This window comes from Raphanus sativus, chromosome 8, assembly GCF_000801105.2.
Source record: "Raphanus sativus cultivar WK10039 chromosome 8, ASM80110v3, whole genome shotgun sequence".
Taxonomy (NCBI): domain Eukaryota; kingdom Viridiplantae; phylum Streptophyta; class Magnoliopsida; order Brassicales; family Brassicaceae; genus Raphanus; species Raphanus sativus.
The window spans coordinates 4,512,474-4,535,512 of record NC_079518.1 but is presented as its reverse complement, the minus strand read 5'-3'; the positions used below and the strand labels follow the sequence as shown (position 1 = coordinate 4,535,512).

At 33.4% G+C, this 23,039-nt stretch overlaps 6 protein-coding genes across 7 annotated transcripts; all 6 read left to right on the top strand.

The window, feature by feature from the left end:
* The first annotated feature begins 3,321 nt into the window (after nucleotides 1-3,321).
* Nucleotides 3,322-4,257, top strand: LOC108819749 (F-box protein SKIP22-like). Its single transcript, XM_018592791.2, has one exon. It carries the CDS (start codon nucleotides 3,322-3,324, stop codon nucleotides 4,255-4,257), a length of 936 nt encoding a protein of 311 aa, XP_018448293.1.
* Nucleotides 4,258-6,159: 1,902 nt separating this feature from the next.
* On the top strand, nucleotides 6,160-7,361 carry LOC108821236 (uncharacterized). Its single transcript, XM_018594284.2, has 6 exons — nucleotides 6,160-6,413; nucleotides 6,663-6,763; nucleotides 6,853-6,957; nucleotides 7,042-7,084; nucleotides 7,170-7,207; nucleotides 7,308-7,361. Exons 1-6 carry the CDS (start codon nucleotides 6,392-6,394, stop codon nucleotides 7,359-7,361), a joined length of 363 nt encoding a protein of 120 aa, XP_018449786.2. The 5' UTR covers nucleotides 6,160-6,391.
* Nucleotides 7,362-9,581: 2,220 nt separating this feature from the next.
* LOC130498462 (uncharacterized) lies at nucleotides 9,582-10,743 on the top strand. The gene is made up of 7 exons (XM_056991839.1): nucleotides 9,582-9,692; nucleotides 9,773-9,874; nucleotides 9,976-10,018; nucleotides 10,102-10,139; nucleotides 10,235-10,284; nucleotides 10,388-10,439; nucleotides 10,540-10,743. The coding sequence occupies exons 1-7, from the start codon at nucleotides 9,582-9,584 to the stop codon at nucleotides 10,582-10,584; spliced, it is 441 nt and encodes a 146-aa protein (XP_056847819.1). The 3' UTR covers nucleotides 10,585-10,743.
* Nucleotides 10,744-11,321: 578 nt separating this feature from the next.
* Nucleotides 11,322-13,161, top strand: LOC108821227 (uncharacterized). Of its 2 annotated transcripts, XM_018594272.2 has the most exons (6): nucleotides 11,322-11,573; nucleotides 11,720-11,833; nucleotides 11,924-12,091; nucleotides 12,171-12,293; nucleotides 12,367-12,510; nucleotides 12,609-13,161. In XM_018594272.2, the coding sequence occupies exons 2-6, from the start codon at nucleotides 11,762-11,764 to the stop codon at nucleotides 13,062-13,064; spliced, it is 963 nt and encodes a 320-aa protein (XP_018449774.1). In that variant the 5' UTR covers nucleotides 11,322-11,573; nucleotides 11,720-11,761; the 3' UTR covers nucleotides 13,065-13,161. The 2 variants fall into 2 exon arrangements, with proteins under 2 accessions (XP_018449774.1, XP_056847818.1); XM_056991838.1 differs by having other exon boundaries at nucleotides 11,323-11,833.
* Nucleotides 13,162-14,541: 1,380 nt separating this feature from the next.
* Nucleotides 14,542-15,965, top strand: LOC108821228 (uncharacterized). The gene is made up of 5 exons (XM_018594274.2): nucleotides 14,542-14,674; nucleotides 14,756-14,944; nucleotides 15,052-15,186; nucleotides 15,266-15,412; nucleotides 15,476-15,965. Exons 1-5 carry the CDS (start codon nucleotides 14,615-14,617, stop codon nucleotides 15,851-15,853), a joined length of 909 nt encoding a protein of 302 aa, XP_018449776.1. The 5' UTR covers nucleotides 14,542-14,614; the 3' UTR covers nucleotides 15,854-15,965.
* A 3,272-nt stretch (nucleotides 15,966-19,237) lies between these two features.
* LOC108821230 (uncharacterized) lies at nucleotides 19,238-20,637 on the top strand. The gene is made up of 5 exons (XM_018594276.2): nucleotides 19,238-19,394; nucleotides 19,476-19,661; nucleotides 19,766-19,903; nucleotides 19,992-20,138; nucleotides 20,205-20,637. Exons 1-5 carry the CDS (start codon nucleotides 19,335-19,337, stop codon nucleotides 20,535-20,537), a joined length of 864 nt encoding a protein of 287 aa, XP_018449778.1. The 5' UTR covers nucleotides 19,238-19,334; the 3' UTR covers nucleotides 20,538-20,637.
* The last annotated feature ends 2,402 nt before the right edge of the window (nucleotides 20,638-23,039 follow it).

Genomic DNA, 23,039 nt, shown 5'->3' with positions numbered 1-23,039 from the left:
ACATCTTTTTCTATATATAATATTTTGTAACACACCATTGTCGGTATGTTTTACAAATTTGAAGTTCTCCAGTTGTAGTGACTCTTGATAGTGCGACATATAATTATAAGACTGAACTTGACAAATACACCAACTTTTTAAGCTTTGACCTTAGTTCTGGTTGATAGTCATTTCATAGAACACTCTTATAGAAAATTGAAGTTTTTTCATTTTGAAAGGTCATTTTGCATATGTAGGTATGACACTTATTCTAAGAATACAAATCTGTTTTTCCACATAACTTCCGGTTAGAATTTCGGCATCAATATTCATATTGTATAGGCGAGTTATCCATAACACTATTCTATTGGAAAGTTTTCATTTTTTATTTAAATTCCTTAATAGCATGACCTACAACAATCCATTGGAAAATCGTTGTCTTTGATTTAAATTTTATAGTAGCATGATCTACAACAACATAACCAATTTTTATATGTTGATAAAAATAAACACACATAATCATAATCACATATAAGCATAATAGTCACATTAACTTAGTCACAATACCATAACAGTTGGACAAAATATCCATAAATTTTGATTTTATCTGTTTCGATTTGAACCGAAATTTCAAATATATGTAACTCTACAAAGCAAAGAAAATACTTATATGCAATATATGTAAGAAACGAAGCAAATAAAAAAATACTAATATTATTAAGAATGAATATCTGATCTGATATGTTATATGAATACATATACATGTAAAGACGTATATGTATATAAATAATTTATATAAATATTATATTGTATATAAGTTTTCTATTACTTTTTAATAAATTTATTAAGTTATTTATTATAATTTTAAAAGTAATAAATTTTTATTTTTGTAATAAAATGTTACTATTATTTTATCTTATATTTGGAATTTATGATTTATTTACTAATTTTAATTTATTTTTGCGGATCGAATCGGATATCCGGTCGAAAATCTAAAATTATCTGAATATCTGGAGCACCGAATATTCGTGTGGCTATAGATCGAATTGGATCAAATAATTGATTATTATAACAAAATGGATCAGATTAGAATATCTCCAAAAATCCGGATATCCGATTCATGTTCACCACTAAATCTATATGTTTAAACGGCTAAGTATAATTGTAACAATAACTAATGTATAACAGCATAACAATTATATTCTTTTTAGAAAAAGTTCAACGTCAGTTTAATGTGAAGATCGGGATATCTAATTATTTCCTCATGTGACACCAAAAAAAAAAAAGATAACACGCGAAGATGTGAAAGAACATGCAAGAAAACTCACCAGATATTTTTCTTGCTCAATCCTGCAAAAAATTACTTTTTAAAACACAAATTGTTTTTATTATCTTCCTATATCTTTTATTAATCATAAGATATTTTAACAAATGTCAAAATTTTATAAGGAAATTAATATCAAATAATCTTTTACAATTATCTTTTTTTGGATTTTGGAAAAAGGAAATTAGTATTAAATAAGTTATTTTACAAACTTCTCTTCTTTAAGATTTGTAAAAAGGAAATTTTCTAAATATTACTATTAAATAATTTTTAAAATTAAATTTTACAATTAAATATTTTTTAAAATTAAATTTTACTATTAAATTAACGAAAATTATTTCTTCAATTTCTTTTAATTTTATTAGTATAAATATTTTTAATCATGATATTCTAACACAACTTCAAAATATTAAGAGAAAAATTACTATCAAATAATATTTTTAAGATAATATTATTAAGTAATTTTTAAATTTTCTTTTTACTCTTAAATAATTTCAAAATTCGTTTTTGTTTTTATTTTCTTAGTATATATTGTTTTATTCATGATATATTCTAAAACATGTCGCATTATTTAAAAAGGAAATTACTATTAAATAATATTTAGTTTAAGATTTTTAAAATGGAAATTTACTATATAATTAATTTCACCAAAAATTGTTTTTATTATCTTATATATAGTTTTGAAATTATGAAGTAGTTTAACACATATCATAATTTTAAATGTATAATTGTCATGTGTCACAATCATGTTAATTAACAACTTTGAAGAACCAATTTTCCTATTAAGTAATTTTAGAATATTATTAAGTATTTTTAAAAATTTCCTTTTTACTATTAAATCAATTTTAAAACTAATTTATTTCAAAATTCGTTTTTTTGTTATCTTAGTATATATATTTTATATCATTATGAATTTTAACCTCTTTAAAAATATTAAAAAGAAAATTACTATCAAATAATTATTTGCAACTATGTTTTGTTTAGGATTTTAAAATGGAAAATTACTATTAGATATACTTACAATTACTTTTTAAACAAAATTTGTTTTTGTTATTATCTTAATATATATTTTTAATTATAATATAGATTAACACATGTCGCAATCTTAAAAATTTTAATGACACGTGTCGCGATCATGTTAATTAGTAACTTTGAAGAACCAAGCTTTATATAATAAGATTTTATCAGAACCAAACATAAACTCAAACAATATTATAAAAAAACTCATATTTTTAAAACATACCAAACCCAAATCCAATTTCAAGTAACCACTCAAAATACTCAAATATCCTAACAAATAACTCAAATAAATATGTATTACATAAATATTAGGATTTTTATTTTTTGAAGTTGCATTTTAAATTTGATTATGAGCAAATTTGTTTCTAAAGTTTAAACAATGTTGTTTTATTTTGAAGTTTAAATAATATTTTCTGTGTTTATAGAGTTGCTAATTGCTAATTTTAGCTTGTTTATGTTTTTCCGTTCTTAACTACCACTTCGTATCACTAAACTTTTCGTTAGCATATTTTATTTAAATTTGTTAAATTTATGAAATTAAAAAAAAATTGAGTTACGAATAAGTTTTGGAATAGTCAAAATCTGAATTAGAACCATTCTTAAATCTAAAATCGGTTTAATCGGATTTGCGATGTGTTGATATAATCATATTTGAGGAAGCTCAACCAAATCCGACTCAAATTTTAAGAATATTTCATGCTAAAAGATAAGATTTGATTGAAACCGAACCGAACCGATTGTGTACCTCCATGTCTCGTTCTGTGTATTTAAATGTGAAACTGTGTCGTTTTATAGCTCAAACACGGCCCATATAAATATTTAAGCGCCATAATACTGTTCCGCAATAACCGCCATTAGATCATCCATCATCTTTGTTGTTTCACCCTTGGAATCAGGAACCGTTAATCTCTCTGATTCGAACTTATCCTTCTTGTTTATTTTCCTCTCTGATTCATTCTTCCGTCTCTCTCCAATCTTAGCCTTGCTTAGTTTCGAAAATGAATGAAGTGTTCGGTACAACCTCTTTCGATGAAGAGTTCCGAATGTTCGAATCAATACTCAAGAAGTTCCCATTCGTAAGATCTGCTTCCGCTGAGGCACATCAAGCCTTAACTCCGAGTGATGATGACAGTGAGTTAACGACGTTAGCTACATCTGTTCACGCCGTGATGTTAGAATCTGGATTCGTTCTGTTCGATCCTGATGATAAGCTCAGCTTTTCGAAAGAGTTGCTTTCTGTATCCCTTAGGTATACTCTGCCTGAGGTAGCCGAGTCTGTTACTGTCACCGTGACGTTTCAGAGCTTAAGCGATCGGGTTGTCGTTTACGGGTCTCTAGATGGGAACGTGCGTAGAGTTTGTCTTGATAAGGATACTCTGAAGTCTGGTGGCAAAGAAGGCTCTAACCGTGAGGTGTTCATGTGGTGGAGGACGGTGAAAGACGGTCTTGTTACTCCGTTGTTGATTGGTCTTTGCGATAAGTCCGGCTTGGAACTTCCACCGTGCTTTACGAGCCTACCAACGGAGCTCAAGGTGAAGATTGTGGAGTCCCTTACGGGAGCGAGCCTTGCGAAGATGGCTTGCGTTTGCAGAGAGACTCGGCGTATGGCATCGGGTAACGACTTGTGGAGACGGAAAATATGGGAAGAAGCTAGGCATCTTCTTCTTGGGAGTGGAGACAGGGGCGAGGTTGTTGATTGGAAGGCGAAGTTTGCTTGTTTTTGGGTGCACTACCGACAGAAACTGTCCCCAGTTGTACAACACGAACGAGAAACTTTGACGGACGTTGACATGGCCATGAGTATATACCATATGCTCCATAGCACTTGTTTTCCTCGGGATCACTTGAATGGTTCCGTTGGTATACACCGGGGACTACAGAGGCTTGGCCGACGTTGTTTTAGTCCCGGATGTAATCTTGGAGGAGGCAACTAGCTATTTTAGTTCACAAATGTCAAAGCTCATGTTTGGGATGTTGCGTTTAGATTTTATATGTTTTGAGAACCTATTACCTCGTCTTCCTGATGTAAAATAATGTTGGGATTCGTTGGCTTGCGCAAGCGCAAGTGTAACATTTTTTTTTTTTTTGGTTTAAAGGCTTTTTGTAACTTTTGCGACCAACTGATGTTGCACATTCCATGTAGCTTTATAGTTTTCTTAATATTTGGTTGGCAGTCTTTCACAAGAGAACTGATGGGCTTGCTCTTAGGGATTCGTATTCTTAGGAGTGGTAGTGTTTTAAGGGGGTCTAAATCTAATAGTAGTAATCAAACTATCGATTGGATTTTTTATGTGGCAAATACAGATACACTGGAAATGGCTGTTTATGTGTCACACATTATAATATCTGTAATACCATCTGCAATGGTATGTTTTGTAAATTCAACACCTTATATTTTACATTTAAAAATATTTCATATCATATCATTTTTTCTTTTTTATTTTTTCTTTTCTATTCAATCATTCAATATTTATTCTGTTTTTACTCTACAAATACTCTATTTTTACTTTACAATACTGAAGAGAACAAGGCCAGTGGGCCATCACTTGTGAGCCATTACTTATAAGAAGGTCCAACTGTTTATATAAGGGCTTTCGTTTATTGGTTAAAGAGAATGAAACATGAAAGTTGACAGACCTAATTTATTGAGAAAGTAACATATACTTTTTTTTTTGCCAAACTGTAAATATTTTATATGAAAGAAGATCTTACAAAAGAATCAACTAAGTTTTTGAACCATCTTGGCAAAAAGAATAAAAACAAGACGGAGCAACACAAAAACTAGAGACTAAGGACACACATTTATCTAAGCCACAAAATCATCAGTTTCCTAAACCTTTTGTTCTTCTTCCTCGCTGAGATTATGAAGAATTCACCTCTCTATTTTGTCTTCAAAATTGTTGGTTTCCTGTTTCCAACATATTTGGTTTGGGTAAACATGGTTATGGCTCGGGTTTAGTTTTCTTTTTTCTTTTGTTTTTTTTTTTTGCTAAAATTTGTTGGTTTTTTTTTCTCCCTAAAACGTCCAAATATAAGTATCTTAAGACAGTAAAGCATGTTTTATTTTGAAAATAACACACAAAAATATAAAATAGCAAGTCGCTAAAAGATACAATTAAAAACATATACCCCTAATAGTAAATGGTTAGTAATATATTATTCATTAAATATATTTTCTTGTCTTTTTAATTTTTTATAACATGCTATATATTATTATTTTTAGTCATTTTTCTATTTTGTATTATTTTTATGATAAAACTATATTTGTACTCTTTAGGTGAATTGTCCTTTAAGAAACATATATTTTTAAAAAATAAGATTATTTAATATTTAACTAAAATATTTTAACTAATAACAAACACACATTGCATAGTATTAGTGGTCATACATGATAAATAAATATAAAATATACATTAAAACTTGAAAATCAAATAAAATGGAACAATAATTAAAATTGTAAAACATTTTATAAAATGAGACAAAAAAACTAAAGTTAATAAAGTCTTTAAAATGTAAATGGCAACTGCCAAGCACTCCCAAAATATCCACTCTTAACTTCTTTTTAATAATAAGAGTCCACCGGTTCTTTCTTTCTTTCTTTCTACGCAAGGAACGATAAAAGGACTCGTCAAGTATCATCTCTTTTTTTTTGTTTCCTTTGGCTTGAGTCCAATAGACGTAAAAATGTTGAATCTAATTGTATAGGAGATGCAAGGTGAGGAATGTTGATATTGAAATCTTTTTTTTTTTTGCTCCATTATCTAATGAAGTATTCGAATAATAATTTATTAATTACGATAATTAGCAGTAAATCAACAAAACACAATTGACCGCGAGTGTAACTAACTTTTTGAAGTCCGCTCGCGTAACAAACTTTTTGGAGGTTCTATAAAGTCCGCGAGTGTAACTAACTTTTTCAGTCTCTTCACAAAGTCCCAGAGAGAGAGAAGAGAGATTCTCTTCGACGAAGGCGATTCGTTAACGGACTCCATCCTCCTCCACCGTCTTCCACTTCTCTCTCCGTCGCGCTCGCTCACCGCGTCCAGATTCACTCTCCGACTGATCGCAATGACAAGTGAAGGAAGTAACGGTTCGATTTCTTATTTTACGATCGCTTTCTTTCTTAGCCTGATCTCTGATCGTAACTCTCGCTGGATTCGTTGGTTTATAGATGTTCTCGTAGTTGATCGATCTTAGGAATCGGATTAAGCTCGCACCATAGTCGTCTCTGTCTTGCGTTAGTATTAGGTGGAGGTTACTGCGTATGGAGATTGAGTACGTAGTGTTTCCGATCGGATTAAGCATCTCGTCTTGTGATTCTCTGCATTGATTGATTTAGGCAAGATGAGTTCATCGCAAACAAGATCGCCTCTGGCGACGATTCCTGAGAATGTTGGCGATGATGTTGTTGAACGAAACTCAACCGAAGAAAACGTCTCGGTATAATCTAAAAGATTTGATGAATTTTTTTTAGTTTTGTTAATTTTTGCAATGACTTGTTCAAGTTTGATTAGAGTTTGTTTTTTCAGAGCGAAGAAGAAGCTGCTGCTAGTGATGTGAATCCTTTGTCTAGCGATGCTGCTCAGATCCTCCCAATGCTACAGAACCTCTTGCGCAACAATGACATCCAGAGGGTATAATTGCCCCACTCATAGCTTTCTATATTCATCTTCTTGTGCTGTGATTGTACACTATCTTTTATGTGCTTAATTTGGCAGGAGAGGCTAACCGGATTGGTTCAACTCTATGATCCAGCTGCTGGTATATATGTTTTGTGTTCTTCTGTTGAGCTTATTTTCTTGCATCTACTCTGTTTCATTGACTATAGATCTTCATTTTTTAACAGAAGACACAAACGCAAACGTGAATGCGGAAAGCGAGCAGGTTGTGTTTTGCTTCTCATTTTTGCTAATGACATACGCTTAGAGAGGAAGTTGGTGTGAGGATATGAATAAGAGCCTTTTAAGTTCTGAAAAATTGACAGATTGCAAGGGAGGCTGCTCTAGCTTCTCAGGTTTATTTCTTGGAGCAGAGGTAATTAAAGATAAAAACACCATTTTCGAGATTGTTCTTTACGTTACTTTCAAAAGTGGGAAACAAATGATTGATTGATTGTTTCCCATGGTTTCAAATGCTGCAGGGTGCAGGAGCTTGAAGAGGAGATTGAGACTCAGAAGAAACTAAACGCTGAGGTATTGTGAATGTTGTACATGCAGTCACAAATCACACCCACCATTCATCATCAGTGATGACCGTTTATAATGATGGTTCCTGAAATGGTTGCAGCTAGAAGAACAGATTAAGAGCTTGACGAACAGCAGTGATCCATAAAGGCAGGATTGACTTTGCGCTCCATCTTGAAGGAGGCATATGCACCACTCTCTCTTTGCATTACATCTTTTTTTCTCTCTTAGAAAACGTTATGGACAGATAAACTGCTGTGTTGGTCCATTGATTGATTGAACAGTTACAAGTTTTCTCTAGTCATATAAAATGACTCCCTGTTTTGTATATAAATAATACTGAAACTCTATCATCAGAGGTTGAAACACAGAGGAAGGTCCTTCATTTTTGCTTGACATGTCTACGTAAGTGATTAGAGATTTATTATTTTATAAGTCACTTAGGCTGTTTTTAACACAGTTGCAACACACACATAACACCTTTCGATGTCTCTACTCTCCACTCTCTTCAAGTAACAATCGCATGTAAACTCAAGAACCCTTTTTCCTTTGCGTTATATAGAAAATAAGTGTTTGAACAGGAAAGAAAATAAGAATAATCAAGCGCTGGTGGTCTAAGAGTGGTATAGAACATTTCCATGGAATTGTTACTAGAAAATTCTTTCGCGCATGGACATCAAATAAAATTTTAATGAGAATATGGAGATTTGAAGTATTATGGATCGAAAGTCCTGGGGAACTTAAAAAAAGAAGTACGGTCGAAAGAAAAAGGAAATGAATTAGTAGACTCATCACTGAAGAGAAGAAGGCCCGTGGCCCATTACTTATATGAAGGTCCAGTTGTTTACATATATGGGCATCGTTTATCGGCTAAAGAGAATGAAACATGAAAGTAGACAGACCTAACTTATTGAGAAAGTAACATATTGTTTTGGAGAGAAAATTTCACTAGATTGATATGCAATGAGATTGATCAAAGAAGTCAAGAAAATAATATGTTTTCCTAGCAATATCGTTATTGTCTAATAAATATAAAATGTACACTAAAAACTTGGAAATCAAATAAAATGGAACAAAATTAGAAGGGTAAAATATTTTACCAAATGAGACAAAAATTTAAAAATTCTTGAAAATGAAAATGCCGAGCACTCCCAAATTATCACTGGGCTATTTCTTTTAATAAAAGAGTCCAACGGTTCTTTCTTTCTACGCACGGAACGAATAAAAGGACTCCAATAGACCTAAAAAATGTTGAAGTATACTAACAATTTTCAAAATTAAATGTGATACGAGTGGCTATAATCTATCTAGAAGTGAAGGATGCAAGGTGAGCATTGCAATTGTTTTTGCCCTCCATTATCTAATGATGTATTTGAGCTATAGTTTTTTTTTTGTTCACGAATTTGAAACTATAATAATTTATTAATTATGATCATTAGAGGTAAAAAAGATTCACAACTGAGATTTCGGATTTCAAAGTCCGCTAAAAACCAAATTAAAGGTTAAGTAGAAGTCCGCTCGCGTAACAAACTTTTTGGGGGGTCCTATAAAGTCCGCGAGTGTAACTAACTTTTTCACTCTCTCCACGAACTCCCAGAGAGATTCTCCTCGACGAAGGCGATTCGTTAACGGAATTCATCCTCCACCGTCGTCCACTCCTCTCTCCGTCGCGCTCGCTCACCGCGTCCAGATTCACTCTCCGACTGATCGCAATGACAAGTGACGGAAGCAACGGTTCGATTTCTTATTTTACGATCCCTCCTACTTCGTTTTCTTCCTGGCTCGTTTCGTTGATCGTAACTCGATCGTTTCGTCGATGTTCTCGTAGTTGCACTTTGTATCGTTTACAATCATCGGTAGATAGATTTTGGAACGGTTATGAAGTTTAGTTTCGTTTTCTTTGGAATCGGATAAGCTCGTATGATTGTCGTCTCTGTCTTTGTGTTGTTATTAGCGGAGAGGTTACTGTTTATGAACTTCACTGCGTTGTTAAGGTTACTGCGTATGGAGATCTGAAGTAGTATTTTGATCGGATCAAGCTTTCTCGTCTTTTTTGTGATTGATTGTTAGGCAAAATGTCGAGTCCATCGGAAACAAGATCGCCTCCGGTTGAGAAAGATGACGAGACTCCTGAGAATGCTGGCGATGATGTTGTTGATCGTCCTATCGGTGAAGAAAACGTCTCGGTAATCAAAAGATTTGATGAACTTTTAGTTTTGCTAATTTTGCAATGACTGTTGAAGTTTGATTAGAGTTGCTTCTTCAGAACGAAGAAGAAGCTGCTAGTGCTGTGAATCCTTTGTCTAGCGATGCTGCTCAAATCATCCCATCGTTACAGAATCTCCTGCTCAACAACGACATCCTGAGGGTATAATTGCCCACTCTCATACATGTTTATTTCGTTTCAATTTTTATTTTCTTGGTCTACGTTGCTGTACAGTACTATCTTTTATGTGCTTAATTTGGCAGGAGAGGCTAAGCGGATTGATTCAACTCTATGCTCCAGCTGCTGGTAAGTTTTGTGTTCTTCTGTGAGCTTATTTTCTTGCATCTTCTCTGTTTCATTGACTATAGATCTTCATTTTTTTTTAACAGAAGCCACAAATGCAAACGTGATTACCGAAAGCGAGCAGGTTGTGTTTTAGATTCTCATTTTTGCTAATGACATGAGAGGAAGTTGGTTGTGAGGATAAGAATAAGAGCCTTTTTAAGTTGTGAAAATTGACAGATTGCAAGGGAGGCTGCTCTATCTTCTCAGGTTCATTTCTTGGAGCAGAGGTAATAAAAGATAAACCACCATTTTCGAGATTGTTCTTTACGCCACTTCCAAAAGTGGGAAACGAATTCGATTGATTGTTCCCAATGGTTTCAAATGATGCAGTGTGCAGAAGCTTGAAGAGGAGGTTGAGACTCAGAAGAAACTAAACGCTCAGGTATTGTGAATGTGTACATTCATCATCATCACCATGGTCTTCTTTCTTTACTAGATTACCATTACCGTTTATATATGATGGTTTTGTGAAATGGTTGCAGCTAGAAGAACAGATTAAGAGCTTGACAACGAACAGTGATCCATAAAGGCAGGGATTGACTTTGTGCTCCATCTTGAAGGAGGCAAATGCACCACCACTCTCTTTGCATTACATCTTTTTTGTTTCTCTCTCTTAGAAAACGTTATGGACAGATGATAAACCCTTTTGGTTGATCCATTCTTTGATTGAACAGTTTACAAGTTTCCTCGAGTCATATAAAATGACTCCTTGTTTTGTATATAAATAAGATAGAAACTCTATCAGAGTTTGAAACAAAGAGGAAGAAGAAATGATTTTAATCCTTCATTTTTTTCTTGACCTGTCTACGGAAGTGATTACAGAATGTGGTTTTATTATTAGACAGTTAAACCAACACATAATACTATCTACTCTGTCTTCATGTTAAACTCGCCCCTAACGTCAAGAACTAATGAAAATCATACAAACTGCGTTATTCCTTTGCGGGTACATAAACATGTACGTCACCTTCGACATTCTTACATAAACATGTACGTTCACCCCATGATGACATAATGACATATACTGATATACATCCTAAGCGGCCTGTTACTGGAAGCTGCCCAAAACGAAATATGTAGACTGACTCTATTCTAAAGTAATAATCCACCGTTAATCACAATCGGCTTATAGGCCCATTAATCACAGATCTAAGTCCTATGATGCTTGGAAGTTTCCGTCGCTGTTTGACCGACACCTTTTAATAAATAACAAAACGTCTAAATTCTTTTATTCAACAAAGACATCTTTACATTTTGGACTCTTTTGCGCACTTGATTTTTTAATTAATGAAAAAAAAAAAGGAAAGATCAATGATTAGGCTGGAATTGCAAAACAGAGTCGAGTTCTGATAGTGTTGCAGTGGATACTGGTTAAGGGCTTTCACGGGACCGGTTGCGGCAAGCGAGAAACACGACTCGAAAGCAATGTTCAGCCGATTTTGCGCACATTCTTTAACGTCGAAAGAGGAGCTCACGAGAAGAGAACTTGCTCACTCAACCTCCACACAACTAATCCGTATTATTAAATACTAATCATCTTTCTTAATTAACTACTTAACCTTCTGTATAGGCTGTCTCCCTCAGACCATATGATATCGTTGACTTTCTATTTCCCTTGATCTTGTCATTTTTCATCTTGCTCTGTTTTGGGTGGCTCTGAAGTTTCAAGATCAGAGTAGAAGACCAGTGTTAGTGTTATTCAATATGTTTGAAAATAAGGATGTGTTTCCTGGATTTGTGGTCTGGATTAATCAGACTATTCGAGAGCCTCTTAAGGTTAAACTTTCATTAACATCTCTAGAAGCTTAATCAAATGTAGAACATAGTTGGATCATGTTTTATGTGCTATTGTTTTTGTTGTTATAGGCTGAGTTCAAGAGATTAAGGAATGTCAAAGAGCAAAACTTGGTTAAGAGTCTCAAGGCAGAGAAAGAGACTACTCATGATAACCATAGATACGAGGAGAAGTTAGAGAAGCAATTACAAGCTTGGAGAACTAATCCTTCATGGATTGATCAACCTCCTAAGGTTCAGGTATGTTCATAACCAAAAAAAAAACATCTCAAAACATAGAGTAAGGTAGTATTCAAACAAAAGTTGATATTTTTTGCAGGTGAAAACACAAAACGGTTCGTTTTGTCATTTGAATATAGAAGTTAACGTGGGACTGCCTCCTGAATCAGTCTACAACATTTTCACTCATCCAGATAACAAAAGATACTTCAAGAACATCAAGGTGCTTCTTGCATGGTCTCTGTCTTGTATGGTTTGAATTTAGTAAAATAAATATTTTAATTAATTCTAATCAGGAATGCATATCAAGAAAAGTTTTGATGGAGGAAGGACCAATGCAAACCGTGGAGGTGAAGCAAGCTGCGGCCTGGAAGTTCCTTTGGTGGTCTGGTACTTTTCCTGTACATCTAATTGTCCAAGAAAACCGAAAAAATCTTACCGTAAGATATATATTAATCTTCCTTACAAGAATCAATATGTTTGTTCTGTCTTTACCACACTTCAAATCGTTTTTTAAAAAATTTCTTACTGAGCGCAGTCAAAATATAAGCAAGAGAAAACGATGTTCATGAAAGTATTTGAGGGTTGTTGGAGAGTAGAGCCATTGTTTATAGACGAACATTTGTGTGACCGCATGAAACCAAAAACTCGAGAAGAATATGATACTTGCAGCAACGGACGAGGAAGGATAGGGTCGAAGGTGACAATGGATCAGATGTTTCAGCCTTCTGCTATACTTACTCCACCTCCACTTTCTTGGTACATTCGCGGGATTACTATTAAAACCACAGAGAGTATGATTGAGGATCTCCTCGCGGAAGCTGCTAGGATCCGAGGAGGAGGAGGAGGAGGAGGAGGAGGAGGAGGACAAGATGATGATAAAGGAGAAAACGGCGTTGTATTGGAGAAGAGCAAAGATGAGTATATAAAGGTGAGGTGGAGATCACGTAGGAGAAGTAACGGGATGAGATATACGAATCGGAGAATGATGTAATTAATGTGATTGTGATTTTAAAATTTATTGATGGTTATAAACTCTTTACTCATGACTGTGATTAATGCTTAAATCCGGGTTATGGTTCCAAAACTAATATTCTCTCCTTAGTTAGGTTTCGCTTGCTTGTATGTCAAGAACTCACGAGAATGGAGTGTTAATGTAGTGAGGGCAGAGAAACTAATGCAGATAGTAAAATAGACACAAAATTTGTTAACGGGGTTCGTTTCCTACATCCCCAGGACCTCGTCCAGATTTCATTGACTTAGAACAAGGAGCAACATACAATTGCTATATGGTACAACACACACGAGTGTTTACCACTCTTTTCTAAGGAGCAATCTACAAAGATTAGGAATACAACAGATCCTATCCGGACACGCCAGAGCACACTGTCTTCTACAGCTGCAATCTTCACAGACCTCTTCAATGAAACCTCCTTTGCTAAACTCCCCCTGAGTCTAGGCTTCGATCTTCCACTTCTCGGAAGTACTTCACCAAGTATGTCAGTACCCAACGCACACCAGTGACACAAAACGCTTGATCCTCCAAACGCACACACAGCTCACCACGAGCTACACACGATGGCTAACTCCATCATACAAAGCGCCAACACCAACGCCACCAAACTAAGTCAACATCAGACTCCATCGATAACTACTACAGACACTGCTTCGACACCAAACAGATACACCAATATACAATGAAACCCCTCTCTCTATTATGTGAGGTCTGACTTTCTCATAAGGCACATCCCTCCTTATATAGCAGACCAGAACTTGTTCTCCACGTCTTTAACTTAATCTTCAAGTCTTCCATTTGCTCTCCAAGTCTTTCCAATACACATAAAGTAACTTTCCATTATCTTTATTGGAAAACTTCACCTTCAAGCAAACTCCTTTTGCTTTATGGAAAACGTCCATATGTCTTCAAGCACATATCATCTTTCCTTTTCTAATTCAGGAAGCCCACGATCATCAATAAACCCGAACTCCCATTCAGCTCCATCTTCATGCCACACGCTTGTAGTACCTCTTGTAAAATTTCATGAACTAATACAGAACATCTGAGGAATCTGCATCTTCATGGAGCTGCCAACTTCACTGATTTCCGTATGTAAAGCTTGTAACTCTAAAATATCTGACAACTTACTGATTCAAGCAGTGCGAGTCTACTTATTTGTTTTATTAAAATTAACTTCAAAATGTTTATGGTATTTTAAATTTCAGATCCGACCATTGATTAAACATTAAAAATAAAATAAGAAATGGACTTACCAAAAAAAAAGGAACATGCACTTTGGTGGGTTTTGATTCATTTTACTGAGAACTTGGTCTTCTCTCTACTTAGAAAAGTCTCGCTTGTACGTCATGTAATCACGAGAATTGAGCTTCCCACTTCATTGTTTCACCATGCACAAAACTTAACGTACACCATTCTCTCAAAATGCAGAATATAGTCACATACTTTAACTAACATTCCACAAACCATAATATATATACGCAAGTTTTAGATCGTCATTTACTCTTGCTCTCAGGTAGTAATAGGAAATGGGTATATTCCCTGAATTTGGTAGCTGGATCAGTAAGAACACTCAACAGCTTCTTAAGGTCAGCTTATATCATCAATCAGAGTACCTGAGGAAGTCAAATAGATATATAAGCACATTTTTATTTCGTTTGTTGATGTAGGCCGAGTCCAAGAGATCTGAAAATGACGAATCTAAGTCGGTGTCAGAGAAAGACACTAATAATAATGCTCCTGCTAACAAGAAGAAGAAAGAATATGTTTATGATGAAAAACAGGAGATGATAGAACATATACTTTGGTATGACGAAGAGAAGAAGCATCCTTGGCATAGTCCCCCTCCCAAGGTCAAGGTAAGAAAAAAAAAATCTCCAAACAAAATATAATGTCCAAAATCTGTTTGCCTTGGTAGAATCAAGAACAATGTCCTTAAAATTTCTTGATATTTTGATCTTTGAAGGTGACAACAAAGAAGGGTGTTTACCATATGAACTTAGAAGTGACCATAGGAGCCGCGCCTCAACAAACCTTCTTATGGTTGACTGATGCATGGGGCAGTTCGTTTTTTGATGAGAAGAAGTGGCGCGACCTTATGGTTTTATTTTCTGATCATTATATGATTCCGATGTGGTATTAAATATATGTGAGAATGTGATTTTTTTTTTGTTATCAAGAAAAACGTAGAACGAAAGGTTTTGACGGAGGATGGTCCGAGGCGGGTCATCAAGGTGAAGAAAGTTGTGGTTCATGACTTCTTATCGCTGACGTCTATACCTATCCCGTTACATCTAATTGTGGAAGAAAACGAAAAAGATCTTACGGTAAAAAGCTTCTCTCGCAAGAATCAACACCTTTGTTTTGTACCTAACTCAGCTTACTGACAGGGAAAATATAAGAAAGAGAAAGTAATGTTCATGAAAGTGTTCCAAGGCAACTTTAAAGTGGAGCCTATATATATAGATCAAGAACGATTGTGCAAAAAGAGGTTACCAAAAAGTCTAGAAGAATACAAAAAATGTAGTGGTGACCAAGGAAAGATTGCGTCAAAATTGACAGTAAACCAATACTTTGAGCTATATCCTCCATTTAATCTACCGCCGCTTTCTTGGTACATCCGTGGGAACACCATCAAAACCTCCAAAAATCTGCTCAAAGCACTTCAGAACACGGCTAAGAGTATACGAACGGTTGAGCTGCCCGAAGACTTTAAAGAATTTAGAGAAAAGATGCACTCCAGAAATAAGGCTAATTCAATATTTTAAAAGCTTTTAAACAAATTACTACGAATCTGTTTAACCAGAATAACTTGACTTTACAGCTTGTGAATCAACATTGACCACTTTCTAATCTAATCAACACAACTCTCTTTGCACACTTGATTATGCTTGATAAGAAAATCTCACGCCCAGCTCTCTGATCTGTCAAATCTCGTCACATTATCTTTGAAAATCTCACATCGAATGTATTTTATTTTAACAGAGACTTCTTTGCCACGTCATCTATTGATGCAAAAAGAATACTTTAAAAGCATCTTTATCGGACAGGATTTTTAAAAGTCCTTAATTTTTTTTTTCTTTTTATTTTCTGTTAAATGGAGGAAATCAATGGGAAAGAAGTGTGGGACAAGTGTGGGATCTATCTTAATAAAACAGAAACATTCTGTTGGATCTAACATTTATTTTGTAAGTTTTTAAATTAAATGCACTTTTATACTTTATAGTTAAACCTACATTAAATCACTAATATTCCTTTCTTTATATTACTATCCATGTTTCCAAACAATATACTTATTTCTTTATACTACTATCAATGTTTCCAAACAATATATTTTTATACTATTATCAATATTTCCAAACAATAAATTTTTATAAAATAACTAATATTTTTAGTAATTAATCTTAGTTATTAATCTTTGTTATTTTATATCTATCATTTTCTCTTTAAAATTTTGTAGAAACGTCATAATTCATAAATTGCAAAGTAATGAACTTTAAATTTTGGATTATAAGATTACAAATTATGAAACTATTACAATTTAAATCAAATCAGATTACATATCGGTCATCCATCAGTTCACTTTTTTAATATGAATATTTTTAAAATCTAAATTGAATTGTCAGATCTTCGGATTAACCGGTAGAATCACAATCGGGTTGGACTTAAAAACACTGATTTAAATACAAAATATTTTAAATACACTCTTTAAAATTACCAAAATATTTGTTAAGTTGTTAATAAAATTTTCATCGTAAAATATTCCGCGCTTCTAAAGTGCGGGTCAAGATCTAGTGTTTCTTATAAAAGGACAAATGAAGAAAGTCTGGAACATTTTTCATAGGACCTATGCCGAATTCACCTAAGGACGAAGCTAAGGACAAGTTGATAAAGATGCTCTTACGCGCTTTTGTTCAGACTTGATAAATGCTCTTTTTCTTTTTCTTTTTCTTTTTTTGGACAACGATAAATATTCTCTAGACGAGAATTCCAAGTCTCAACAGAATATGCCACCAAAACTGTTTATTAAGACATCTAGTCAAATGTGTATTTTTTAGTTTTATATTTGTATTAGTGTTTATAATAAATAAAGTTGATGAAGTTTCGATAGTTAAAATAATATTTGTTAGTCATTTTCAATTATAATACTTTCAGGACATCATGTTTGAATTTGAAAACTTTCTTTTTTTAAATAGGATACACTCATAGTAAGGAATTTTAAAGAGCAAAGCTTGGTTAAGACTCTTGAGACAGAGATAGAGACTACTCATGATTAGAGTAGAGACAAGTAGAAGTTAGAGAAGCAATTACAAGCTTGGAGAAATAATCCTTCATGGATAGATCCCAAGGTTCAGGTATGATCAGAGTCCCAAAACATTCTCAAAATATAAGAGTAGGTAGAGTTCGAACAAAATAGATATTGCAGGTGAAAAAACAAAATGGTTCGTCTTGCCATTTGAATGTAGAAGTCAGCGTGGGATTTTCTCCTAAATCAGTCTACAACATTTTCACTCATCCAGACAACAAACGATAGATACTTTAAGAACATCAAGGTGCTTGCATGGTCTCTGCCTTGTATGATTAAGATTTAGTATTACATGAAAACTTGTGGTAATTTTCTCAATCCTAAAACAGGAATGCATATCCAGAAAAGTTTTGATGAAGGACCAATGCAGACCGTGGAGGTGAAGCAAGCTGCGGCCTGGAAGTTTCTTTGGTAGGCTGGAATATTCCTTGTAAATCTAATTGTACCTCTACAAACATGGGCCTTATTCCGGGTCCCATCCTCACCAGGAATATTTCCAGCAATTTCAGTCTTCACAAGTTTGGATTACCTATTTTGGAGGATACCAAACGAAGTAGACTCAAATTATTTTCCTTGGATTATGTGGTATATCTGGAAAAATCAAAATGATAAGATTTACACAAATAGAAATGGGAATCCACAGGAAATTCTACGGATAGCGGATCTTGAGGAAACACTTTGATCAAAGGCACAGTTATTGATACAAAATTCTAATGGAAATGTTCATACTCCTATCGATTGGCAAACTTTGGGGTCTACTAGAGTATGCTTTGTTGATGGATCTTGGAAGGAACAAGATGTTTTTACTGGACAGGGATGGTATTGCCGAAAGATAGATTCAGAGGACAAGATGATGGGGCAATGAATCTTCGACGTAGCCTATCTCCTTTACACGCAGAGTGTGAAGCGCTGATATGGGCAATGGAGTGCATGAAGACCCTGCAGTTCTCAGATGTGGTTTTTGCTATGGATTGTTCTCAACTGGTCAAAATGGTGTCCTCACCTGAAGAATGGCCAGCATTCACTACGCGCATATAGAGGAATTTCGCCAATGTAAGACTTTCTTCCCCAATTTCACAATCCGACATATTCCAAGGACGCATAACACAATGGCGGACAAGCTTGCACATGGTGTAAGGAGTTCATCTTCAGCTATGTTATATGTCGATTCGATACCTCCGATTTGACTTTCTGGACCGGTGGAATCATGTTAGAGTAGTATATTGTTGTAAAAAAAAAAAAATCTAATTGTACAAGAAAACCTAAAACATCTCACCGTAAGATACATTTATATTCTTCAAAAGAATCATTATTAATGCCATAATGGGAGGAGATATACGAATCCGAGAATGATGTAAATATTAATGTGATTTTAAATTTTCTTGATTTTAAATTTAAAATCTAGGCTTCTCCAATCCGGTGACCGAGGCGTATTCCGGCCGTAGGCTGATACGTAGACACGCCGCTAGTCTGGATCCACCTCGATAGGTGTCAGGATACACTGAGTTATTCAAAAAAAAAACTCTTTACAAACTCATGATTCTATGTTTTGCTTAAACCCGGGTTATGGTACCATATTTAATATTCTCTCCTTAGTTAGGTGCCACTTGCTTGTACGTTAAAAACTCACGAGAATGGAGCTGCCAACATCATTGTTTTGCCGTATGTAAAGATTGTAACCCTAATAAATCTGCCTACTTATTGTTGATTCAAGGATTGTACATAAAGAAATTGTTATCGCTTGTACGACATGTAATTGACGAGTATTGAGCTCCCCACTTCATTGTTTCGCCATGCATAAAACTTAACGTACAACATTCTCTCAACATGCATAAATATACTCTAACTAACATTACAGAAACAACAATATATATACGCAAGCTTTAGATCGTCATTTACTCTTGCTCTCATCAGTTTTGGTAGGCTAAACTTTCGAATACAAAATGGGTATATTCCCTAGATTTGGTAGCTGGATCAGTAAGAACAGTCAACAGCCTCTTAAGGTCAGCTTATATCATCAATCAGAGGACCTGAGGAAGTCAAATAGATATATAAGGAATTTTTTTATCTGTTTGTTGATCTAGGGCGAGGCCAAGGGATCTGAAAATGACGAATCTAAGTCGGTGTCAGAGAAAGACACTAACAATAATGATCCTGCTAAGAAGAATAAGAAAGAATATTATGATGAAAAAGAGAAGATGAGACAAGATATACTTTGGCATGATGAAGAGAAGAAGCATCCTTGGCATAATCCCCCTCCCAAGGTCAAGGTAAGAAAAAAATCACCAAACAAAATATGATACCCAAAATATTTTTGCCTTGATAGAATCAAGAACAAGATCCTTAAAGTTTCTTATATTTTTGATCTTTGAAGGTGACAACTAATAAGAAGGGTGTTTACCATATGAACTTAGAAATGACGTTGGGGGCACCGCCTGAACTAATCCACTTATGGTTGACTCATCCGCACGGCAGTTCGTTTTTGGATGAGAAGAATTGGCGCAACCTTATGGTTTTCTTTCTGATCATTATATGATTCCAATAATGGTATAAATATATAGCAATACATGAGACTTGATAGTTTTTTGTTCGTTATCAAGATAACCAAATCAAAAAAGGTTTTGATGGAGGATGGCCCGAGGGGGGTCTACAAGGTGGAGAGATCTGTGGCTTATGACTTCTTTTCGCTGACGTATATACCTATCCCGTTACATCTAATTGTGGAAGAAAACAGAAAAGATCTTACTGTAAGAAGCTTCTCTCACAAGAATCGACACACCTTTGTGTTTGTACTTAACTTACCTTAATGACAGGGAAAATATAAGAAAGAGAAAGTAATGTTGATGGAAGTGTTCGAGGGAAACTATAAAGTGGAGCCCGTATATGTAGATCAAGAACGCTTGTGCAAAAAGAGGTTACCAAAGAGTCCGGAAGAATATAGAAAATGTAGCGGTGGCCAAGGAAAGATTGGGTCAAAATTAACAATAAATCAATACTTTGAGCCATATCCTCCATTCAATCTACCGCCGCTTTCTTGGTACATCCGTGGGAGCACCATCAAAACCTCCAAAAAACTGCTCAATGCGCTTCAGAACACGGCTAAGAGTGTACGGATGGCTGGGCCGCTGAAAGAACCAAAACCGTAAATTAAGACATCTAATCAAATGAGACTCTATTTAGTTTTATATTTTATTAATGTTTATTATAAATAATTGATGAAGTTTCTATTGTTAAAATAATATTTATCAGTCATTTTCAGTTATAATACTTTCACGACACGACATTATGTTTGAATTTGAAAATTTCTTTAAATAATAGTATACGTTCATACACAATTAGTGATAATTTGTTTAAATAACTAAAGATATTTTCGACAATCAATAGAAGAAAAAATAGAAAGTTAATTGAAACTCTTATTTTTTGGAAAAAATAGAAAAAATGTTATCAAATACACAAAAAAATTATCACGTATTATTGACTAGTATTGACTGTCTCAGCTGAAAAAAGTTTTAAAAAATGAGATTACTAAAAAATACTAACGATCTAACATGTCGCAATAAAGATTAAATATGTCGAATTTGTTATAGATTGATACAACAATAGTTCGATTTTTGATTACAGAATTTATTGAATAATTATGGAAGAAAAATACAAGAAAATATATATTTTAGTGTTTAAAAATTGTTTTCCTGTATAACTTTTGATGAGATTGACTTATTTATGTTAAAAATTATATGTTTAACAATTTTAGATAAAATATACAAAAGGTATAGATTATAAATTAGCTTAGGGAATGTAAACCAATAGACCGGCACTAACGAAGGACTATGCATTATACCTAGATTAAGACATGGAAGAAAACATATGGAAAACACTACTTTTGTTCACTAATTTTGTAGTAAGTGCTTTCCAATCGGATCAGTGGATAGGGTTTATAAAAAAAAACATACACAATTGGTATATTCTTATACAAATGAGTGAACATTACGGACTTAACTATTAATGGACCTTTGAAATGTTTCTGGTCCATTTATATTCTAAAATTTAAAACCCGCCAAAAAAGTTTTTGGAAGAATATTAAATCATTCATTTCAATTTATTTTTTTTATAATTTGTGTGACTCTGTTTTTCAACTTTGATTTAAAATAAATCTGAAAGCTGAAATAGTATTCGAAACTCTGCTAGTGTCTACTCCCGGAATCTTCCACTTCCAACATACGTAACGGCAAAATACGGTTAGGGACGACTTTGTCGATGAACATCAAGAGAGCTGCAGAGTTCATATATTCTATTAATTCTTCTGTATGACCAATTGATATATGTTAGTCTAATTTTATTTCTTTTATTCAGAGATAAAGTAAAATGTATATATCAAGTTTACGTAACCGTTTGCTCCTAATTAACCGTTTGCTTCTATATGATAATTTTTTTTGAACGTGGACGTATAATGTGTTTAGTGGCCGCCATGCTTCCGTTGATAATTTTTAATACTAATCGCACATAACCATAATATAACTGTCCTATTAATAATTAAGCATATGTTTACTGTCATATATACAATTTGTTTTTTCATATATTTATTGACTATTACTCTAACATAACTATTTGTTATCAATATGTAAAGTGGCGGAGGCAGCATTTCTTTTGACTGGTGTCAATTTGTTAATATAACTATATTTTATAAGGGTCAATGTGATATATTTTCAGCATTTCATCAGATTTTAAAAGGAAAATACATGTAAAATATTTTTTTGGGAAAATCCATATGGGTCATCTGACCCCCTTGGTTATAAGGTACCTCTGCCACTGAATATGTAGTTCACCAATAATATGTGTTTAGTTATGCAACATGACAAATTTAATATAATTACTAGATTCTGACATGTTTTAAAAAAAATGGGTATAATTTTTATTTTACATTTTTTGAAATTTAATTTTTATATTTGCGTTTTTAGTCATATTTATATTTTTCTTTGTATAATATTTTTTTAAATAATTAATAAGAGATTTTAATAATTGTATTAAAATAATTAGACCACATCTATATCAATAGGTCATATTGTTGTTTTGATAGAATGAATCAAAGCTTCTTACTAATGATTTAAAAAAAAAACATTTTAAAAAAATATGATTACAAAGAAAAACACAAATATCTATCAATAATATTAAAATTGAAGTATGTCATATTGATATTAGTTTGGTCCAAAAAATGTTACTACATAATCAATATTACATTGGACTCATATATAAATATAAAACTAATTATATAAAAATAACGACCTTTTACTATACATATATACATGTAACATTCACTGTAATCCCAAATTTTTAGGAGCCCACTTTTCCAAATTCAGTTTTATTAGACAGTTATATTAATAACAAAGCAAAAAGAATAAATGATGATCGTATTTGATATTAACAACTGATAACAACATATACATATATAATACATTTTTGTAAGCGGTTTAGTTATTGTGTCTACTTTTTCTTTTGACTAAGGTTCTAATGGATTGATATTAATAAGTTGTGTCCACCTAATTATTTTATAACTGTATCTAAATAATTATAATCACCTTCTAAATATTGATATATGTTATGTTTAATTATTTATTTATTCTATTAATAATAACTAACTTCTATTTATTTTT

Bases quoted from the DNA above. Each gene is read 5' to 3' on its own strand.
- LOC108819749 (XM_018592791.2), top strand. From the start codon at position 3,322: ATGAATGAAGTGTTCGGTACAACCTCTTTCGATGAAGAGTTCCGAATG.
- LOC108821236 (XM_018594284.2), top strand. From the start codon at position 6,392: ATGACAAGTGAAGGAAGTAACG. The intron at 6,414-6,662 runs GTTCGATTTCTT...TGATTGATTTAG, and splicing joins GACAAGTGAAGGAAGTAACG to GCAAGATGAGTTCATCGCAA. The intron at 7,085-7,169 runs GTATATATGTTT...ATTTTTTAACAG, and splicing joins ACTCTATGATCCAGCTGCTG to AAGACACAAACGCAAACGTG.
- LOC130498462 (XM_056991839.1), top strand. From the start codon at position 9,582: ATGTCGAGTCCATCGGAAACAAGATCGCCTCCGGTTGAGAAAGATGAC. The intron at 9,693-9,772 runs GTAATCAAAAGA...TTGCTTCTTCAG, and splicing joins TCGGTGAAGAAAACGTCTCG to AACGAAGAAGAAGCTGCTAG. The intron at 10,285-10,387 runs GTAATAAAAGAT...CAAATGATGCAG, and splicing joins GTTCATTTCTTGGAGCAGAG to TGTGCAGAAGCTTGAAGAGG.
- LOC108821227 (XM_018594272.2), top strand. From the start codon at position 11,762: ATGTTTGAAAATAAGGATGTGTTTCCTGGATTTGTGGTCTGGATTAAT. The intron at 11,834-11,923 runs GTTAAACTTTCA...TTGTTGTTATAG, and splicing joins CTATTCGAGAGCCTCTTAAG to GCTGAGTTCAAGAGATTAAG. The intron at 12,092-12,170 runs GTATGTTCATAA...TATTTTTTGCAG, and splicing joins ATCAACCTCCTAAGGTTCAG to GTGAAAACACAAAACGGTTC.
- LOC108821228 (XM_018594274.2), top strand. From the start codon at position 14,615: ATGGGTATATTCCCTGAATTTGGTAGCTGGATCAGTAAGAACACTCAA. The intron at 14,675-14,755 runs GTCAGCTTATAT...TTGTTGATGTAG, and splicing joins ACACTCAACAGCTTCTTAAG to GCCGAGTCCAAGAGATCTGA. The intron at 15,187-15,265 runs GTTTTATTTTCT...TTTGTTATCAAG, and splicing joins AGAAGTGGCGCGACCTTATG to AAAAACGTAGAACGAAAGGT.
- LOC108821230 (XM_018594276.2), top strand. From the start codon at position 19,335: ATGGGTATATTCCCTAGATTTGGTAGCTGGATCAGTAAGAACAGTCAA. The intron at 19,395-19,475 runs GTCAGCTTATAT...TTGTTGATCTAG, and splicing joins ACAGTCAACAGCCTCTTAAG to GGCGAGGCCAAGGGATCTGA. The intron at 20,139-20,204 runs GTAAGAAGCTTC...CCTTAATGACAG, and splicing joins AAAACAGAAAAGATCTTACT to GGAAAATATAAGAAAGAGAA.